General features: G+C 35.6%; 2 protein-coding genes across 4 annotated transcripts in view; one reads left to right on the top strand and one right to left on the bottom strand.

Annotated features, from left to right (window-relative positions):
* Ac13E (Adenylyl cyclase 13E) overlaps positions 1-22,817 on the top strand; it is a 429,881-nt gene that overhangs the window by 146,982 nt on the left and 260,082 nt on the right. For all 3 annotated transcript variants that reach the window (XM_073976991.1, XM_073976990.1, XM_073976989.1), the window contains one exon: positions 9,306-9,698. In XM_073976991.1, the coding sequence (XP_073833092.1) occupies positions 9,690-9,698 (9 nt within the window). In that variant the 5' untranslated portion in view covers positions 9,306-9,689. The remainder of the gene's footprint in view (positions 1-9,305; positions 9,699-22,817) is intronic.
* On the bottom strand, positions 11,304-14,953 carry LOC141397169 (uncharacterized). The gene is made up of 2 exons (XM_073973125.1): positions 12,922-14,953; positions 11,304-12,801 (listed from the first exon to the last, which is right to left on the bottom strand). The coding sequence occupies exon 1, from the start codon at positions 14,706-14,708 to the stop codon at positions 13,008-13,010; it is 1,701 nt and encodes a 566-aa protein (XP_073829226.1). The 5' UTR covers positions 14,709-14,953; the 3' UTR covers positions 11,304-12,801; positions 12,922-13,007.

A 22,817-nucleotide genomic window follows, 5' to 3' on the forward strand; every position in this document is an offset into this window, starting at 1 on the left:
AAAGTTGCTCAACAAATGTTCTTAAAAACTCCACGCTTATGAAGCAACAATTTTCCAATCAAATGTTCTTAAAAACTCCACGCTTATGAAGCAACAATTTTCCAATCAAATGTTCTTAAGAACTCCACGCTTATGAAGCAAAAAGTTTGTCAACAAATGTTCTAAAAAATTCCACGCTTGTGAAGCAAATAGTTCCTCAACAAATGTTTTTAAAAGCTTCACGCTTATGAAGCAAATGTTCTTAAAAGCTCCACTTTTATGCATCAAAAAGTTCCTCAACAAATGTTCTTAAAAAGTCCACGCTTGTGAAGCAAAAAGTTCCTCAACAAATGTTCTTAAAAGATCCACTTTTATGCATCAAAAAGTTCCTCAACAAATGTGTTTAAAAATTCCACGCTTATGAAGCAAAAAGTTCCTCAACAAATGTTCTTATAAACTCCACGCTTCTGAAGCAAAAAGTTCCTCAACAAATGTTCTTAAAAACTCCACGCTTATGAAGCAAAAAGTTCCTCAACAAATGTTCTTAAAAACTCCACGCTTATGAAGCAAAAAGTTCCTCAACAAATGTTCTTAAAACCTCCACGCTTATGAAGAAAAAATTCCCAACAAATGTTTTTAAAAACTCCACGCTTATGAAGCAAAAAGTTCATCAACAAATGTTCTTAAAAACTCCACGCTTATGAAGCAAAAAGTTCCTCAACAAATGTTCTTAAAAACTTCACGCTTATGAAGCAAAAAGTTCCGCAACAAATGTTCTTAAAAACTCCACGCTTATGAAGCAAAAAGTTCCTCAACAAATGTTCTAAAAAACTCCACGCTTATGAAGCAATAAGTTCCTCAACAAATGTTCTTAAAAACTCCACGCTTATGAAGCAAAAAGTTGCTCAACAAATGTTCTTAAAAACTCCGCGCTTATGAAGCAAACAGTTGCTCAACAAATGTTCTTAAAAACTCTACGCTTATGAAGCAAAAAGTTCCTCAACAAATGTTCTTAAAAACTTCACGCTTATGAAGCAAAAAGTTCCTCAACAAATGTTCTTAAAAACTCCACGCTTATGAAGCAAAAAGCTCCGCAACAAATGTTCTTAAAAACTCCACGCTTATGAAGCAAAAAGCTCCGCAACAAATGTTCTTAAAAACTCCACGCTTATGAAGCACAAAGTTCCTCAACAAATGTTCTTAAAAACTCCACGCTTATGAAGCAAAAAGTTGCTCAACAAATGTTCTTAAAAACTCCACGCTTATGAAGCAAAAAGTGTCTCAACAAATGTTCTTAAAAAGTCCACGCTTATGAAGCATAAAGTTGCTCAACAAATGTTCTTAAAAACTCCACGCTTATGAAGCAAAAAGTGTCTCAACAAATGTTCTTAAAAACTCCACGCTTATAAAGCAAAAAGTTGCTCAACAAATGTTCTTACAAACTCCACGTTTATAAAGCAAAAAGTTGCTCAACAAATGTTCTTAAAAACTCCACGCTTATAATGCAAAAAGTTGCTCAACAAATGTTCTTAAAAACTCCACGTTTATAAAGCAAAAAGTTGCTCAACAAATGTTCTAAAAAACTCCACGCTTATAAAGCAAAAAGTTGCTCAACAAATATTCTTAAAAACTCCACGCTGATAAAGCAAAAAGTTGCTCAACTAACGTTCTTAAAAACTCCACGCTTATAAAGCAAAAAGTTGCTCAACAAATGTTCTTAAAAACTCCACGCTTATAAAGCAAAAAAAGTTGCTCAACAAATGTTCTTAAAAATTCCACGCTTATTAAGCAAAAAGTTCCTCAACAAATGTTCTTAACAACTCCACGCTTATGTAGGGAAAAGTTCCTCAACAAATGTTCTTAACAACTCCACGCTTATGTAGGGAAAAGTTCCTCAACAAATGTTCTTAAAAACTCCACGCTTATAAAGCAAAAAGTTTGTCAACAAATGTTCTTAAAAACTCCGCACTTAAGAAGCAATAAGTTTATCAAAGAATGTTCTTAAAAACTCCGCGCTTATGCATCAAACGTTCCTCAACAAATGTTCTTAAAAACTCCACGCTTTTGATGCAAAATGTTTCTCAACAAATGTTCTTGAAAAATCCACGCCTATGAAGCAAAAAGTTCATCAACAAATGTTCTTAAAATCTCCATGCTTATTAAGCAAAAAGTTCCTCAACAAATGTTCTTGAAAAATCCACGCCTATGAAGCAAAAAGTTCATCAACAAATGTTCTTAAAATCTCCATGCTTATTAAGCAAAAAGTTGCTCAACAAATGTTCTTAAAAATTCCACGCTTATTAAGCAAAAAGTTCCTCAACAAATGTTCTTAACAACTCCACGCTTATGTAGGGAAAAGTTCCTCAACAAATGTTCTTAACAACTCCACGCTTATGAAGCAAAAAGTTCCGCAACAAATGTTCTTAAAAACTCCACGCTTATGAAGCAAAAAGTTCCTCAACAAATGTTCTAAAAAACTCCACGCTTATGAAGCAATAAGTTCCTCAACAAATGTTCTTAAAAACTCCACGCTTATGAAGCAAAAAGTTGCTCAACAAATGTTCTTAAAAACTCCGCGCTTATGAAGCAAACAGTTGCTCAACAAATGTTCTTAAAAACTCTACGCTTATGAAGCAAAAAGTTCCTCAACAAATGTTCTTAAAAACTTCACGCTTATGAAGCAAAAAGTTCCTCAACAAATGTTCTTAAAAACTCCACGCTTATGAAGCAAAAAGCTCCGCAACAAATGTTCTTAAAAACTCCACGCTTATGAAGCAAAAAGCTCCGCAACAAATGTTCTTAAAAACTCCACGCTTATGAAGCACAAAGTTCCTCAACAAATGTTCTTAAAAACTCCACGCTTATGAAGCAAAAAGTTGCTCAACAAATGTTCTTAAAAACTCCACGCTTATGAAGCAAAAAGTGTCTCAACAAATGTTCTTAAAAAGTCCACGCTTATGAAGCATAAAGTTGCTCAACAAATGTTCTTAAAAACTCCACGCTTATGAAGCAAAAAGTGTCTCAACAAATGTTCTTAAAAACTCCACGCTTATAAAGCAAAAAGTTGCTCAACAAATGTTCTTACAAACTCCACGTTTATAAAGCAAAAAGTTGCTCAACAAATGTTCTTAAAAACTCCACGCTTATAATGCAAAAAGTTGCTCAACAAATGTTCTTAAAAACTCCACGTTTATAAAGCAAAAAGTTGCTCAACAAATGTTCTAAAAAACTCCACGCTTATAAAGCAAAAAGTTGCTCAACAAATATTCTTAAAAACTCCACGCTGATAAAGCAAAAAGTTGCTCAACAAACGTTCTTAAAAACTCCACGCTTATAAAGCAAAAAGTTGCTCAACAAATGTTCTTAAAAACTCCACGCTTATAAAGCAAAAAAAGTTGCTCAACAAATGTTCTTAAAAATTCCACGCTTATTAAGCAAAAAGTTCCTCAACAAATGTTCTTAACAACTCCACGCTTATGTAGGGAAAAGTTCCTCAACAAATGTTCTTAACAACTCCACGCTTATGTAGGGAAAAGTTCCTCAACAAATGTTCTTAAAAACTCCACGCTTATAAAGCAAAAAGTTTGTCAACAAATGTTCTTAAAAACTCCGCACTTAAGAAGCAATAAGTTTATCAAAGAATGTTCTTAAAAACTCCGCGCTTATGCATCAAACGTTCCTCAACAAATGTTCTTAAAAACTCCACGCTTTTGATGCAAAATGTTTCTCAACAAATGTTCTTGAAAAATCCACGCCTATGAAGCAAAAAGTTCATCAACAAATGTTCTTAAAATCTCCATGCTTATTAAGCAAAAAGTTCCTCAACAAATGTTCTTAAAAATTCCACGCTTATGAAGCAAAAAGTTCCTCAACAAATGTTCCTTAAAACTCCACGCTTATGAAGCAAAAAGTTTATCAACAAATGTTCTTAAAAACTCCACGCTTATGAAGCAAAAAGTTTGTCAACAAATGTTCTTAAAAACTCCACGCTTATGAAGCAAAAACTTTGTCAACAAATGTTCTTAAAAACTCCACGCTTATGAAGCAAAAACTTTGTCAACAAATGTTCTTAAAAACTCCACGCTTATGAAGCAAAAAGTTTGTCAACAAATGTTCTTAAAAACTCCACGCTTATGAAGCAAAAAGTTTATCAACAAATGTTCTTAAAAACTCCACGCTTATGAAGCAAAAAGTTTGTCAACAAATGTTCTTAAAAACTCCACGCTTATAAAACAAAAAGTTTGTCAACAAATGTTCTTAAAAACTCCACGCGTATGAAGCAAAAAGTTTGTCAACAAATGCTCTTAAAAACTCCACGCTTATGAAGCAAAAAGTTTGTCAACAAATGTTCTTATAAACTCCACGCTTATGAAGCAAAAAGTTTGTCAACAAATGTTCTTAAAAACTCCACGCTTATGAAGCAAAAAGTTCCTCAAAAAATGTTCTTAAAAATTCCACGCTTTTGAAGCAAAAAGTTCTTCAACAAATGTTCTTAAAAACTCCACGCTTATGAAGCAAAAAGTTCCTCAAAAAATGTTCTTAAAAACTCCACGCTTATGAAGCAAAAAGTTCCTCAAAAAATGTTCTTAAAAACTCCACGCTTATGAAGCAAAAAGTTCCTTAAAAAAATGTTCTTAAAAACTCCACGCTTATGAAGCAAAAAGTTCCTCAACAAATGTTCTTAAAAACTCCACGCTTATGAAGCAAAAAAGTTCCTCAAAAAATGTTCTTAAAAACTCCACGCTTATGAAGCAAAAAGTTCCTCAAAAAATGTTCTTAAAAACTCCACGCTTATGAAGCAAAAAGTTCCTCAACAAATGTTCTTAAAAACTCCACGCTTATGAAGCAAAAAAGTTCCTCAACAAATGTTCTTAAAAACTCCACGCTTATGAAGCAAAAAGTTCCTCAACAAATGTTCTTAAAAACTCCACGCTTATGAAGCAAAAAGTTCCTCAACAAATGTTCTCAAAAACTCCACGCTTATGAAGCAAAAAGTTCCTCAACAAATGTTCTTAAAAACTCCACGCTTATGAAGCAAAAAGTTCCTCAACAAATGTTCTCAAAAACTCCACGCTTATGAAGCAAAAAGTTCCTCAACAAATGTTCTTAAAAACTCCACGCTTATGATGCAAAAAGTTCCTCAACAAATCTTCTTAAAAACTCCACACTTATGAAGCAAAAAGTTCCTCAACAAATGTTCTTAAAAACTCCACGCTTATGAAGCAAAAAGTTCCTCAACAAATGTTCTCAAAAACTCCACGCTTATGAAGCAAAAAGTTCCTCAACAAATGTTCTTAAAAACTCCACGCTTATGATGCAAAAAGTTCCTCAACAAATCTTCTTAAAAACTCCACACTTATGAAGCAAAAAGTTCCTCAACAAATGTTCTTAAAAACTCCACGCTTATGAAGCAAAAAGTTCCTCAACAAATGTTCTCAAAAACTCCACGCTTATGAAGCAAAAAGTTCCTCAACAAATGTTCTTAAAAACTCCACGCTTATGATGCAAAAAGTTCCTCAACAAATCTTCTTAAAAACTCCACACTTATGAAGCAAAAAGTTCCTCAACAAATGTTCTTAAAAACTCCACGCTTATGAAACAAAAAGTTCCTCAATAAATGTTCTTAAAAACTCCACGCTTATGAAGCAAAAAGTTCCTCAACAAATGTTCTTAAAAACTCCACGCTTATGAAGCAAAAAGTTCATCAACAAATGTTCTTAAAAACTCCACGCTTATGAAGCAAAAAGTTCCTCAACAAATTTTCTTAAAAACTCCACGCTTATGAAGCAAAAAGTTCCTCAACAAATGTTCTTAAAAACTCCACGCTTATGAAGCAAAAAGTTCCTCAACAAATGTTCTTAAAAACTCCACGCTTATGAAGCAAAAAGTTCCTCAACAAATGTTCTTAAAAACTCCACGCTTATGAAGCAAAAAGTTCCTCAACAAATGTTCTTGAAAACTCCACGCTTATGAAGCAAAAAGTACCTCAACAAATGTTCTTAAAAACTCCACGCTTATGAAGCAAAAAGTTCCTCAACAAATGTTCTTAAAAACTCCACGCTTATGAAGCAAAAAGTTCCTCAACAAATGTTCTTAAAAACTCCACGCTTATGAAGCAAAAAGTTCCTCAACAATTGTTCTTAAAAACTTCACGCTTATGAAGCAAAAAGTTCCTCAACAAATGTTCTTAAAAACTCCACGCTTATGAAGCAAAAAGTTCCTCAACAAATGTTCTTAAAAACTCCACGCTTATGAAGCAAAAAGTTCATCAACAAATGTTCTTAAAAACTCCACGCTTATGAAGCAAAAAGTTCCTCAACAAATGTTCTTAAAAACTCCACGCTTATGAAGCAAAAAGTTCATCAACAAATGTTCTTAAAAACTCCACGCTTATGAAGCAAAAAGTTCCTCAACAAATGTTCTTAAAAACTCCAAGCTTATGAAGCAAAAAGTTCCTCAACAAATGTTCTTAAAAACTCCACGCTTATGAAGCAAAAAGTTCCTCAACAAATGTTCTTAAAAACTCCACGCTTATGAAGCAAAAAGTTCATCAACAAATGTTCTTAAAAGTTCCACGCTTATGAAGCAAAAAGTTCCTCAACAAATGTTCTTAAAAACACCACGCTTATGAAGCAAAAAGTTCCTCAACAAATGTTCTTAAAAACTCCACGCTTATGAAGCAAAAACTCCACGCTTATGAAGCAAAAAGTTCCTCAACAAATTTTCGTAAAAACTCCACGCTTATGAGGCAAAAAGTTCCTCAACAAATGTTCTTAACAACTCCACGCTTATGAAGCAAAAAGTTCCTCAACAAATGTTCTTAAAAACTTCAAGCTTATGAAGCAAAAAGTTCCTCAACAAATGTTCTTAAAAACTTCACGCTTATGAAGCAAAAAGTTTGTCAACAAATGTTCTTAAAAACTCCACGCTTATAAAGCAAAAAGTTGCTCAACAAATGTTCTTAAAAACTCCACGCTTATAAAGCAAAAAGTTGCTCAACAAATGTTCTTAAAAACTCCACGCTTATAAAGCAAAAAGTTGCTCAACAAATGTTCTTAAAAACTCCACGCTTATAAAGCAAAAAGTTGCTCAACAAATGTTCTTAAAAACTCCACGCTTATAAAGCAAAAAGTTGCTCAACAAATGCTCTTAAAAACTCCACGCTTATAAAGCAAAAAGTTGCTCAACAAATGCTCTTAAAAACTCCACGCTTATGAAGCAAAAAGTTGCTCAACAAATGTTCTTAAAAACGCCACGCTTATAAAGCAAAAAGTTGCTCAACAAATGTTCTTAAAAACTCCACGCTTATAAAGCAAAAAGTTGCTCAACAAATGTTCTTAAAAACTCCACGCTTATAAAGCAAAAAGTTGCTCAACAAATTTTCGTAAAAACTCCACGCTTATGAAGCAAAAAAGTTCCTCAACAAATGTTCTTAACAACTCCACGCCTATGAAGCAAAAAGTTTGTCAACAAATGTTCTTAAAAACTTCACGCTTATAAAACAAAAAGTTGCTCAACAAATGTTCTTAAAAACTCCACGCTTATAAAGCAAAAAGTTGCTCAACAAATGTTCTTAAAATTTCCACGCTTATAAAGCAACAAGTTGCTCAACAAATGTTCTTAAAAACTCCAGGCTTATGAAGCAAAATGTTCTTCAACAAATGTTCTTAAAAACTCCGCGCTTATGAAGCAAAAAGTTTCTTAACAAATGTTCTTAAAAACTCCGCGCTTATGAAGCAAAAAGTTTCTTAACAAATGTTCTTAAAAACTCCACGCTTATGAAGCAAAAAGTTCCTCAACAAATGTTCTAAAAACTCCATGCTTATGAAGCAAAAAGTTGCTCAACAAATGTTCTTAAAAACTCCACGCTTATGAAGCAAAAAGTTTCTCAACAAATGTTCTTAAAAACTCCACGCTTATGAAGCAAAAAGTTCCTCAACAAATGTTCTTAAAAACACCACGCTTATAAAGCAAAAAGTTCCTCAACAAATGTTCTTAAAAACTCCTTGCTTATGAAGCAAAAAGTTTCTCAACAAATGTTCTTAAAACTCCACGCTTATGAAGCCAAAAGTTCCTCAACAAATGTTCTTAAAAACTACACGCTTATGAAGCAAAAAGTTTTTCAACAAATGTTCTTAAAAACTCCACGCTTATGAAGCCAAAAGTTCCTCAATAAATGTTCTCAAAAACTCCACGCTTATGAAGCAAAAAGTTCCTCAATAAATTTTCTTAAAAACTCCACGCTTATGAAGCAAAAAATTCCTCAATAAATGTTCTTAAAAACTCCACGATTATAAAGCAAAAAGTTGCTCAACAAATGTTCTTAAAAACTCCACGCTTATGAAGCAAAAAGTTCCTTAATAAATGTTCTTAAAAACTCCATCTTATGAAGCAAAAAGTTTGCCAACAAATGTTCTAAAAAACTCCACGCTTATGAAGCAAAAAGTTCCTCAACAAATGTTCTTAAAAACTCCACTCTTTTGATGCAAAATGTTTCTCAACAAATGTTCTTAAAAATTCCACGCTAATGAAGCAAAAAGTTCCTCAACAAACGTTCTTAAAAACTCCACGCTTATGAAGCTGAAAATTCTTCAAACTAACACGTTCATGAAGATAAAATTCTTCAAAGAATATTTTCCAAACGCCACGCTTGTATTGCTAATGTTCGTTGAAAAACTATTTGTGTCTTTTTTTAATTATAGCATGAAACTAATTCAAAGAGCAGGTGTTTTCTTTTCATCTTAATCCATTCCGACAATAAAAATATTATTTTTTGGAATTTATTAATTCTCAAATTCCATCCCAATCTTAAGATATTTGTTTTGATATTTTCTGTGTTGATCTGCAATTTACAAGATTCATGAACTGGTAGCAAATGCTTAGGCTTCTAAAGGTCAACAACTTACAGACTTTGACCTCTATTCTATTGAAAATAAAATCAACAAAAAATTGATTTGGTTCAGTGACAGGCAGTAGCAACAGCAGCAGCCGAATGGCTGTGGCAAAATTGCCCCTCCAAGTCATCGATAAGGCAGCGGCGACGACAGCGGTGGCATACTAAAAACAATCAAACCAAACTAAACAAACAAAACTGGTATTTGAATTCATTGATTTGATGCTAAGGGGCAGCACCGAAGGCAATCAATGCAGATTCAATTATTAAAAATAAATAACGATTTAGTTATTCATGTTAAACAAAATGCAAACCATAAAATCTAGTTGCTGTTGATATTTGTTGAACACAAGAATTTTTGATGATAGTGATTTGATTCAATAAGATTTTGAAAACAAATTCTAAACAAATATTTTTTTTTCTTCCATTGCAGATACCCGACAAGGAGAAAGTAAATTTCCTCCAAGTCATCCATAAATGAGCAAGCAACAAAATGTCCCTATCTCCTACAAAGGCTTCACCTTCCAAACGAACTTCAAAACTGCAATCAACTTAACATTGTTGACTAATTCTTTCAAATGTTCATCGAAACATGGCATAACATTCTGAAAAACGTTGAACTTTTACCCCGTAAACAATTTGATTTCTTTTAACAAAGAAGAAAGACTAAATTTCCCAACAGAATACAAGAGAAAAACAACGTCACGGGAAAGTTTACTCTGCATTTAAGTTCCTGTTCTTAGAGGAATTCCGGAAGTATTGCTGATCTTTATATTTTACACAAAAGGACATTTTTCTATATTACATAACTGACAAAATGCCAGAGGTAAGTTTTGAAAAAGAATAGCTTAGAATCTATTTTCCGGATTCATTTAGAAAATACAAAAATCTTGGTTTCGCCAAGACATTAAGCAACATTTTCAACATGAGAACTCAAGCAACATAAGCGTGGTTTCTTTAAGCAAAATTTTCACGAGACATTAAGCAACATGAACGTGGTTTCTTTAAGCAACATTTGTGTAAAGACCTTATGCAACATGGGCGTGGTTTCTTTAAGCAACATTTGTGTAAAGACCTTAAGCAACATGGGCGTGGTTTCTTTAAGCAACATTTGCGTAAAGACTTTAAGCAAAATGGGCGTGGTTTCTTTAAGCAACATTTGCGTAAAGACCTTAAGCAACATGGGCGTGGTTTCTTTAAGCAACATTAGCGTAAAGACCTTAAGCAACATGGGCGTGGTTTCTTTAAGCAACATTTGCGTAAAGACCTTAAGCAACATGGGCGTGGTTTCTTTAAGCAACATTTTCATAAAGACCTTATGCAACATGGGCGTGGTTTCTTTAAGCAACATTTTCATAAAGACCTTATGCAACATGGGCGTGGTTTCTTTAAGCAACATTTGCGTAAAGACCTTAAGCAACATGGGCGTGGTTTCTTTAAGCAACATTTGCGTAAAGACCTTAAGCAACATGGGCGTGGTTTCTTTAAGCAACATTTTCATAAAGACCTTATGCAACATGGGCGTGGTTTCTTTAAGCAACATTTTCATAAAGACCTTATGCAACATGGGCGTGGTTTCTTTAGGCAACATTTTCATAAAGACCTTATGCAACATAAGCGTGGTTTCTTTAAGCAAAATTTTCACGAGACATTAAGCAACATGAACGTGGTTTCTTTAAGCAACATTTGTGTAAAGACCTTATGCAACATGGGCGTGGTTTCTTTAAGCAACATTTGTGTAAAGACCTTAAGCAACATGGGCGTGGTTTCTTTAAGCAACATTTTCGTAAAGACCTTAAGCAAAATGGGCGTGGTTTCTTTAAGCAACATTTGCGTAAAGACCTTAAGCAACATGGGCGTGGTTTCTTTAAGCAACATTAGCGTAAAGACCTTAAGCAACATGGGCGTGGTTTCTTTAAGCAACATTTGCGTAAAGACCTTAAGCAACATGGGCGTGGTTTCTTTAAGCAACATTTTCATAAAGACCTTATGCAACATGGGCGTGGTTTCTTTAAGCAACATTTTCATAAAGACCTTATGCAACATGGGCGTGGTTTCTTTAAGCAACATTTGCGTAAAGACCTTAAGCAACATGGGCGTGGTTTCTTTAAGCAACATTTTCATAAAGACCTTAAGCAACATGGGCGTGGTTTCTTTAAGCAACATTTTCATAAAGACCTTATGCAACATGGGCGTGGTTTCTTTAAGCAACATTTTCATAAAGACCTTATACAACATGGGCGTGGTTTCTTTAAGCAACATTTGCGTAAAGACCTTAAGCAACATGGGCGTGGTTTCTTTAAGCAAGATTTGCGTAAAGACCTTAAGCAACATGGGCGTGGTTTCTTTAAGCAACATTAGCGTAAAGACCTTAAGCAACATGGGCGTGGTTTCTTTAAGCAACATTTGCGTAAAGACCTTAAGCAACATGGGCGTGGTTTCTTTAAGCAACATTTGCGTAAAGACCTTAAGCAACATGGGCGTGGTTTCTTTAAGCAACATTTGCGTAAAGACCTTAAGCAACATGGGCGTGGTTTCTTTAAGCAACATTAGCGTAAAGACCTTAAGCAACATGGGCGTGGTTTCTTTAAGCAACATTTGCGTAAAGACCTTAAGCAACATGGGCGTGGTTTCTTTAAGCAACATTTTCATAAAGACCTTAAGCAACATGGGCGTAGTTTCTTTAAGCAACATTTTCATAAAGACCTTATGCAACATGGGCGTGGTTTCTTTAAGCAACATTTTCATAAAGACCTTATGCAACATGGGCGTGGTTTCTTTAAGCAACATTTGCGTAAAGACCTTAAGCAACATGGGCGTGGTTTCTTTAAGCAAGATTTGCGTAAAGACCTTAAGCAACATGGGCGTGGTTTCTTTAAGCAACATTTGCGTAAAGACCTTAAGCAACATGGGCGTGGTTTCTTTAAGCAACATTTGTGTAAAGACCTTAAGCAACATGGGCGTGGTTTCTTTAAGCAACATTTGTGTAAAGACCTTAAGCAACATGGGCGTGGTTTCTTTAAGCAACATTTGTGTAGAGACCTTAAGCAACATGGGCGTGGTTTCTTTAAGCAACATTTGTGTAAAGACCTTAAGCAACATGGGCGTGGTTTCTTTAAGCAACATTTGTGTAAAGACCTTAAGCAACATGGGCGTGGTTTCTTTAAGCAACATGGGCGTGGTTTCTTTAAGCAACATTTTCATAAAGACCTTAAGCAACATGGGCGTGGTTTCTTTAAGCAACATTTTCATAAAGACCTTAAGCAACATGGGCGTGGTTTCTTTAAGCAACATTTTCATAAAGACCTTAAGCAACATGGGCGTGGTTTCTTTAAGCAACATTTTCATAAAGACCTTATGCAACATGGGCGTGGTTTCTTTAAGCAACATTTGCGTAAAGACTTAAGCAACATGGGCGTGGTTTCTTTAAGCAACATTTTCATAAAGACCTTATGCAACATCGGCGTGGTTTCTTTAAGCAACATTTTCATAAAGACCTTAAGCAACATGGGCGTGGTTTCTTTAAGCAACATTTTCATAAAGACCTTATGCAACATGGGCGTGGTTTCCTTAAGCAACATTTGCGTAAAGACCTTAAGCAACATGGGCGTGGTTTCTTTAAGCAGCATTTGCGTAAAGACCTTAAGCAACATGGGCGTGGTTTCTTTAAGCAACATTAGCGTAAAGACCTTAAGCAACATGGGCGTGGTTTCTTTAAGCAACATTTGCGTAAAGACCTTAAGCAACATGGGCGTGGTTTCTTTAAGCAACATTTGTGTAGAGACCTTAAGCAACATGGGCGTGGTTTCTTTAAGCAACATTTGTGTAAAGACCTTAAGCAACATGGGCGTGGTTTCTTTAAGCAACATTTGTGTAGAGACCTTAAGCAACATGGGCGTGGTTTCTTTAAGCAACATTTGTGTAAAGACCTTAAGCAACATGGGCGTGGTTTCTTTAAGCAACATGGGCGTGGTTTCTTTAAGCAACATTTTCATAAAGACCTTAAGCAACATGGTCGTGGTTTCTTTAAGCAACATTTTCATAAAGACCTTATGCAACATGGGCGTGGTTTCTTTAAGCAACATTTTCATAAAGACCTTAAGCAACATGGGCGTGGTTTCTTTAAGCAACATTTTCATAAAGACCTTAAGCAACATGGGCGTGGTTTCTTTAAGCAACATTTGCGTAAAGACTTAAGCAACATGGGCGTGGTTTCTTTAAGCAACATTTTCATAAAGACCTTATGCAACATGGGCGTGGTTTCTTTAAGCAACATTTTCATAAAGACCTTAAGCAACATGGGCGTGGTTTCTTTAAGCAACATTTTCATAAAGACCTTATGCAACATGGGCGTGGTTTCTTTAAGCAACATTTGCGTAAAGACCTTAAGCAACATGGGCGTGGTTTCTTTAAGCAACATTTGCGTAAAGACCTTAAGCAACATGGGCGTGGTTTCTTTAAGCAACATTTGCGTAAAGACCTTAAGCAACATGGGCGTGGTTTCTTTAAGCAACATTTGCGTAAAGACCTTAAGCAACATGGGCGTGGTTTCTTTAAGCAACATTTGCGTAAAGACCTTAAGCAACATGGGCGTGGTTTCTTTAAGCAACATTTGCGTAAAGACCTTAAGCAACATGGGCGTGGTTTCTTTAAGCAACATTTGCGTAAAGACCTTAAGCAACATGGGCGTGGTTTCTTTAAGCAACATTTGCGTAAAGACCTTAAGCAACATGGGCGTGGTTTCTTTAAGCAACATTTGCGTAAAGACCTTAAGCAACATGGGCGTGGTTTCTTTAAGCAACATTTGCGTAAAGACCTTAAGCAACATGGGCGTGGTTTCTTTAAGCAACATTTGCGTAAAGACCTTAAGCAACATGGGCGTGGTTTCTTTAAGCAACATTTGCGTAAAGACCTTAAGCAACATGGGCGTGGTTTCTTTAAGCAACATTTGCGTAAAGACCTTAAGCAACATGGGCGTGGTTTCTTTAAGCAACATTTGCGTAAAGACCTTAAGCAACATGGGCGTGGTTTCTTTAAGCAACATTTGCGTAAAGACCTTAAGCAACATGGGCGTGGTTTCTTTAAGCAACATTTGCGTAAAGACCTTAAGCAACATGGGCGTGGTTTCTTTAAGCAACATTTGCGTAAAGACCTTAAGCAACATGGGCGTGGTTTCTTTAAGCAACATTTGCGTAAAGACCTTAAGCAACATGGGCGTGGTTTCTTTAAGCAACATTTGCGTAAAGACCTTAAGCAACATGGGCGTGGTTTCTTTAAGCAACATTTGCGTAAAGACCTTAAGCAACATGGGCGTGGTTTCTTTAAGCAACATTTGCGTAAAGACCTTAAGCAACATGGGCGTGGTTTCTTTAAGCAACATTTGCGTAAAGACCTTAAGCAACATGGGCGTGGTTTCTTTAAGCAACATTTGCGTAAAGACCTTAAGCAACATGGGCGTGGTTTCTTTAAGCAACATTTGCGTAAAGACCTTAAGCAACATGGGCGTGGTTTCTTTAAGCAACATTTGCGTAAAGACCTTAAGCAACATGGGCGTGGTTTCTTTAAGCAACATTTGCGTAAAGACCTTAAGCAACATGGGCGTGGTTTCTTTAAGCAACATTTGCGTAAAGACCTTAAGCAACATGGGCGTGGTTTCTTTAAGCAACATTTGCGTAAAGACCTTAAGCAACATGGGCGTGGTTTCTTTAAGCAACATTTGCGTAAAGACCTTAAGCAACATGGGCGTGGTTTCTTTAAGCAACATTTGCGTAAACACCTTAAGCAACATGGGCGTGGTTTCTTTAAGCAACATTTGCGTAAACACCTTAAGCAACATGGGCGTGGTTCTTTAAGCAACATTTGCGTAAAGACCTTAAGCAACATGGGCGTGGTTTCTTTAAACAACATTTGCGTAAAGACCTTAAGCAACATGGGCGTGGTTTCTTTAAACAACATTTGCGTAAACACCTTAAGCAACATGGGCGTGGTTTCTTTAAGCAACATTTGCGTAAAGACCTTAAGCAACATGGGCGTGGTTTCTTTAAGCAACATTTGCGTAAAGACCTTAAGCAACATGGGCGTGGTTTCTTTAAACAACATTTGCGTAAACACCTTAAGCAACATGGGCGTGGTTTCTTTAAGCAACATTTGCGTAAAGACCTTAAGCAACATGGGCGTGGTTTCTTTAAGCAACATTTGCGTAAAGACCTTAAGCAACATGGGCGTGGTTTCTTTAAGCAACATTTGCGTAAAGACCTTAAGCAACATGGGCGTGGTTTCTTTAAGCAACATTTGCGTAAAGACCTTAAGCAACATGGGCGTGGTTTCTGTAAGCAACATTTGCGTAAAGACCTTAAGCAACGTGGGCGTGGTTTCTTTAAGCAACATTTGCGTAAAGACCTTAAGCAACATGGGCGTGGTTTCTTTAAGCAACATTTGCGTAAAGACCTTAAGCAACATGGGCGTGGTTTCTTTAAGCAACATTTGCGTAAAGACCTTAAGCAACATGGGCGTGGTTTCTTTAAGCAACATTTGCGTAAAGACCTTAAGCAACATGGGCGTGGTTTCTTTAAGCAACATTTGCGTAAAGACCTTAAGCAACATGGGCGTGGTTTCTTTAAGCAACATTTGCGTAAAGACCTTAAGCAACATGGGCGTGGTTTCTTTAAGCAAGATTTGCGTAAAAACCTTAAGCAACATGGGCGTGGTTTCTTTAAGCAACATTTGCGTAAAGACCTTAAGCAACATGGGCGTGGTTTCTTTAAGCAACATTTGCGTAAAGACCTTAAGCAACATGGGCGTGGTTTCTTTAAGCAACATTTGCGTAAAGACCTTAAGCAACATGGGCGTGGTTTCTTTAAGCAACATTTGCGTAAAGACCTTAAGCAACATGGGCGTGGTTTCTTTAAGCAACATTTGCGTAAGGACCTTAAGCAACATGGGCGTGGTTTCTTTAAGCAACATTTGCGTAAAGACCTTAAGCAACATGGGCGTGGTTTCTTTAAGCAACATTTGCGTAAAGACCTTAAGCAACATGGGCGTGGTTTCTTTAAGCAACATTTGCGTAAAGACCTTAAGCAACATGGGCGTGGTTTCTTTAAGCAACATTTGCGTAAAGACCTTAAGCAACATGGGCGTGGTTTCTTTAAGCAACATTTGCGTAAAGACCTTAAGCAACATGGGCGTGGTTTCTTTAAGCAACATTTGCGTAAAGACCTTAAGCAACATGGGCGTGGTTTCTTTAAGCAACATTTGCGTAAAGACATTAAGCAACATGGGCGTGGTTTCTTTAAGCAACATTTGTGTAAAGACATTAAGCAACATGGGCGTGGTTTCTTTAAGCAACATTTGCGTAAATACCTTAAGCAACATGGGCGTGGTTTCTTTAAGCAACATTTGCGTAAAGACATTAAGCAACATGGGCGTGGTTTCTTTAAGCAACATTTGCGTAAAGACATTAAGCAACATGGGCGTGGTTTCTTTAAGCAACATTTGCGTAAAGACATTAAGCAACATGGGCGTGGTTTCTTTAAGCAACATTTGCGTAAAGACATTAAGCAACATGGGCGTGGTTTCTTTAAGCAACATTTGTGTAAAGACCTTAAGCAACATGGGCGTGGTTTCTTTAAGCAACATTTGTGTAAAGACCTTAAGCAACATGGGCGTGGTTTCTTTAAGCAACATTTGTGTAAAGACCTTAAGCAACATGGGCGTGGTTTCTTTAAGCAACATTTGTGTAAAGACCTTAAGCAACATGGGCGTGGTTTCTTCAAGCAACATTTGTGTAAAGACCTTAAGCAACATGGGCGTGGTTTCTTTAAGCAACATTTGTGTAAAGACCTTAAGCAACATGGGCGTGGTTTCTTTAAGCAACATTTTCGTAAATACTTTAAGAAACATGGGCTTGGATCTTTGGAAAAATTCTATGAAGCAAAGGGTCAATGTTATTAAAATTATTTTTAATACATATATGTATCTTTTTACTTACTAAATGTTGCTTAAATATTTTTAACATGAAAAAATATTGGAAGTGATTTGTTTTACTATTACTTTGTATAACGCTAATGATGACTTGACATTTGATTTTCGTTTTCGTTCATTGTTTTTTTTTTTTTTTTTTTTTTTTGGTTGGTTCAATGAACCGTTTTTGTCTTTCTCTCTTCTTTGTTGCGAGGCGTTTCGTTCATTGTAGCTATTTCACCGCTCCGCTTGGGAGTTCCCCCATGGCATGTCTGTGGGCAATTAATGGTTTTTGGATATTTTACAAAATAACAAAAAAAAAAAACACTGATACAAAATCAATCAATTATGTTGAAATAATACAACAAATAGTTTCCTATCATCAATTGTTTGTTAACGCCTCAATGATTATCAATGTCAGGGGCAATATTTTTGTGTGATTCATATAAAGAGATAAAAGAAAGAGTCATTGTTTTCGCATAATTGTCCCCAAGGAGACCATTCATGGATTGTGTTTTCTGCACCCTGCATCACTTAGAGAGATGGCGTGTATTTTTATAATATTGGTCAATTTAATTCCCCATTAAACGAATTAAGTTGTTTGTTCTGTTAAAACAATTAATTGAGTTGCCATTAAAATTAAATTAGTTCTCTTTTTTATTTAAAATTACATAAATGTTGAACATTTCTTTTATTAGCCACCTTCCTCACGGGCACATTGACAATGACATTCAACATGAAAAACATTCAAGGCTAATGCGTCGTGTGTGCATGTGCTATGACTGTAAATGCACACACACAGTTGCACCGATTCAACCATGCAGAGAAATTCAGTCAATTGTAATTTACTATCTTTACATCTGAACATCTCTCTAAAAGTTTGTTTGTATGTGCCTTTTTTGTGAACACACATTCCAGGGTTAAGGCCACAATCATCAATTGTTGTATTTTAGCAATCAAATGAAAATGAAAATATCCAAGGGCGCTATTCTCCTAGATTGTGTGTGTGCGGATAATAGTTGCAAACATAATTCAAGAGATTTTTTTTTTTTTGATCCTACAGAAAAGTAATAGAAAAATTGGTAATAAAGTTTCTTTGTCAAAGGAAACTATGATTTGGGGCATTAACAGAATGTTTTTTTCTTTTCGGTAGTGATTTGTTCATTATAGGAAAGGGTAAATAACTTCTAGTAGAACCACGAAATTTACGTTTAAATCAAACAATTAAATTAAATGATAAATTTTTTTAAAGCATTTTGTTCTCTTTTATCCGCATGGTATCATTGACAACCATTGTCCGAGTGAACAGAGCCGAAAAACCATTTCCTAGAAATGTTTATAGAATTCAAATTAATTTGAAAACAAAACACAATGCTCTGCCATTGATTTGACGCAGAACAAAGAAGGCTGTACTCAATTTAATTAACTGTATATAATTTTTCAAAACAACAACAAAGGATGGGGCTTTGGTTAGAAATTCTTTTGTTGAAATCAAAGATGTATTCAATTTCCTTCTATTGTAGTACGATCAAAGAAAAAATCATTAGTAAATAACAAAATGCTTACACAAATTTAAAAAAAAAAATCCTATGAGGCTGAGGGTCGATGAAAAATTCTTAAGAAACCATTCCTATGAGGCTAAGCGTCGATGAAAAACTATTGTTAAAAAACAACGCCTATTAAGCTAAGGGTTGATGAAAAATATTCGTATAAGAGATCAATAGTTCGCTTTGTAGATCCTATACACATCACAATGTCTTCTGATAGAAGACCAGAGGGTCTTCTCGTAAAATCCCACAAGGTATTCTAACCGGAAAGAAGTCTCACATTGAAGACCAAAAGTTCGTCGTACAGAAGACCAAAGAATACTATTTTAGAAAGTCAGGCATATTAGGCTGATTTATCAGGTATTCAGTACGAAAATCTAATCGAAAGATTCTGGCCTTGCATCAAAATATTGTCTGGTTGCTGTTGTTGTAGCAATGCAAAAAGGTCCATTCATATATTTTATTCAGTTATGTGGTTCCTCTGTGTCCAGACTCAAAAAATCTGCAAGCTGGACTAGCTGCGTCCACTAAGAATCAAGAGACAGGTGAGTGGGATTAGATGCGCCGTTAAACAAATGCAGAGCTCGGAATTGCATGTTCGGCCCCAATCCACATGTAGTAAATGTGATTGAGTACTGAACAACATGAAATGAGACAGCTGCTTCGTCCGGATATTAACTGCGCTAAAAGCAGTCGGGTTTGCCTTGGCATCCGGCGCACCGTGATTCAGAATCGTTTTTTCCTGGTCAAAACTCTGTAACTTTTGAACGGATAGAAATATTTGGAAATTTTTTGTTCGACAGATAACACTTTCAGCTTTCCAACACATCAAAAGCCACCGGTCTAGCGGTGTCAGAGGAATTCAAGGTCAATGGTAAAAAATTGAGTTTTTTCTTTTTTTGCATCACGGTGCTCTTGCAGCAGCTTTAAATGGAAGGTGCTTACACCTGGAAAGTTTGTGCAGATTCTACAATGATCATATATAAGAAAAATCAAAAAAAAATCGCCGGAGCGCTTTTAAAATAAATCGCGATTCAAGTTGACACTCTTAGGGGTTTTTTAGGATTTCACGATTTTGCTTGGAAACCGGAAGTCCTATCGAAATGGGACCAAAGAAAATATTGTACCCATGAACAGTTTCTACAAGATTGAGCTTTATGATAATTTCGTAAGTTTTACCCTTATTGAGATATAGAAGTTCAAATTGGGACAATGCATCGACTGTATCGCTACCTTATAAAACAATATCATACATGGTGGGCCTTAACTAACTTTAAGTAAAAACCGCTTACACTTGGGAAGTTTTTGCGGATTGTGAAACAGTAATGTTCATAGGTGGGAAAAATCGAAAAACAAGAAAAAATCGTTGAAGGAATTTTTAAATAATGCGCGGTCAAAAATCACATTTTTTGGTTTATTTTAGCTTTTTATTTCAGCTTTTTTGTTAGGTTTTCACGATTTGCTTGAAACGGTAAGTCTTATCGAAATGGGACTAAAGATAATCTTTTAGCTTTGCAAATTCTCTACAAGGCTTTCGTAGTTTTTTCCTAGATTGTACCATTTTCGAGATATATAAGTTTAAGTTGGGAAATTGCAGTCATGACATTGTTTTATAAGGAGGCGATACAGTGAATACATTGTTCCAATTTGAACTTATATATCTCAATAACGGTAAAACCTGTGAAATCATCATACAGGCGAATATTGTAGACAATTTTCATAGCTACAATATTTTCCTTAGTCCCATTTCGATAAGACTTGTGGTTTCCAAGCAAAATCGTGAAAACCTAAAAAAAAAATCCCAAAAAGTGTCAACTTGAATCGCGATTTATTTAAAAAGCGCTCCGGCGAATTTTTTTTTATTTTTCTCATCTATGAACACGGTGCGTTTATCACATATATTCTAACTATTTAAAAAAGTTCAAACCCCAATTAAAAAACCACAAAAATACAAAAAATTAAAACAAAATTGTAAAAATTTTATTAAATTTTTTTTCAAAAAATTTAATTTTTTTTTCAAAATTGAAGAAAATACCCTTGGATTTTCATAAAACACTTATAACTCTTATAAAAACTCATATATTTGAAAAAATTCCCATTTTTGTGAAAAAGCTATAATTAATATGGGAAACGGTATGGAAAAACACACACATTTTTACCCATGTAATTTCAAAATAATTAAAAAATGGAACGGGACTTGAACAAAAGTATATATGGGCCGAGAGTGTCCTCGGGCACCATTCTGTGAAAACAGAACTTTCTTCTAAGCTGTTCCCTAAAAGCTCTAGTCCACTAAACTTGGAATTTCACTAAAATTTAGTACCTGAGGAAAAATAAAATAGCTCACTTCGTGTAAATGCTACGGTAATTTATTAAAACGACTTCTAAAGGCAACAATCCTACCTACCTAACAAAAAAGAATGAACACAATATCTGTTATAATTTCTGAGAAGTAGCTGTTTATTATTCCAGAAATGTGTAAAAATTACATATTTACCAAAATTGGGAAGCATTTTTCGTTTTTCGAAGCACACCACGCCCACACCTTCCAATATTTTGATATAATCTGTTGCTTTCCTTAGTTTCAATATATTTACTATAGAGACAACAAAAAATGGGGGTTTTGGCCAGAAAAATCGATTTCTGAACCACTGTGCGACGTTCTTCTGCTGCGATGGATGGGGGGTGGTCTTCGAGTGCGACATTCACATTGTAGTTTTGTACTGTCTGCGCAACTTCATCATTGTGATTACTAATCAGGCCTTCCTGATTGGCTTGTTGATCTAGAGGTTCTCACTTATACCTTTGGGCCTTTCTTTCTAGATCATGAAGATCTCTCCTGTAGTGCGATTCTCTAACACATTTTTTGAGTTACCGACAAAAATCGGTAAAATTAAAATGCGTATAAATTCCGTAATGAACGATATTTTTCGGTAAGTTAGCGACCAAGAGAAAGTAGTCGTAATGTTCTACCGATAGCAATAGTGTTGTCAACTTTTATTTGAACTTTTCATTCATAATTTTGTGTTTTAACTTTACCGACATTTGTCGATAACTCAAATAATGAGTTAGAGAAACGCACTACTGTAGTGGGATTCTGTAACTCATTTTTGCTGTTACCGGCAAAAATCGGTAAACTTAAATCGCAAAATTATGACTAAAAATATTGTTACGGAATTAGGTTTAACTAATCTCCGTGTAGACGTTGTTTTATTCCCCGATACGATTTGTACCAAATAAAACAGGGTTCGTTTTAGATTACGTTTCTACAATGCTTTATTTACTTTATTACACTTATTCAGAACCGACTTTAATTACAAAGCACACAGCAAGTCTCTAGTTAGCACGCAGCTCTTATTTAACCGATCTGTTCAGTTCAACGCTTAAAACACAACTACTCCGTCATTGCCATTTCCCCGGTAATTTATACCCCAAAGTCTCCCTGTTCTAGAGTCCTCCAGAACACATATGGCAACATCTCGAATCTGTGCAGCGAACACACAGACGCACATTCGCACTAAGCGAACAACCATACTCACATACATACATGGGGGAATACAATTGGACGACAAGCACAGTAATGACGTAACTACAACAACAAACAAGTGCAATAAAGAAGTAACAAACTAAACAATAATTACATGATTGTGGCAAAACAAAACAAAAGCACATTAATGAAAGGTAAAGAACATCTAGAATAATGAAGATAATTCTACATGATAATTGTTGTTGCTTAAATAAAGTAACTGCGTAATAAAACTTTACGTTACAATTCAAATTTTTAAATTAACGGAAATTAAACTAAACTAACTTAAACCTATCAGTTACATTCGTAACAATATAAAGAAAAATTGGCATCACTGTTTGTGTCGGTAGAGGCTAGCGACTACTTTTTATTCATCGTTAACTTACCGAAAATTTTCGTTAATTGTCGAAATTATAAGCATTTTAATTTTACCGACAATTATCGATAACAGCAAAAATGAGTTACAGAATCCCACTACTGATGTTCTTAGCGGTAACACCCAAGCAGATACTGCAACAACAACATCTTGTTATGCTGATGCTCCATAGAGATGGTCCATTGGTGTCCTGAGGAGGCACCCTGTTGCAGTCCCCCGGGCGGCTTTCTGGAAGGTTTGAATATTCTTCCACTGTGTAGCGCTAACATTGCTTTATAAGATGTCAAAAAGGTTTCTTTACGCCAAATTCTGCCGGCCAGTCACTTGAGAAGCTTGTTCCTACTTGTGATCTTGTCGCAAATAGCTGTGGCTTGTGCGAACGTCTTAAACATGCTGTCAAACGTTACACCCAATATCTTGGGGTTGTTAGGGTTCGTTATTGCCGGTGACGGCTTGAGAACTTTATTACTTCTGATCTTGTCGCAAATAGCAGTGGCTTACGCGGACGTTTTAACAAACGTTGCTCACAATAATTTG

Source organism: Musca autumnalis, unplaced genomic scaffold (assembly GCF_047663935.1).
Source record: "Musca autumnalis isolate F117 unplaced genomic scaffold, ASM4766393v1 scaffold_3, whole genome shotgun sequence".
Classification (NCBI taxonomy): Eukaryota; Metazoa; Arthropoda; class Insecta; order Diptera; family Muscidae; genus Musca; species Musca autumnalis.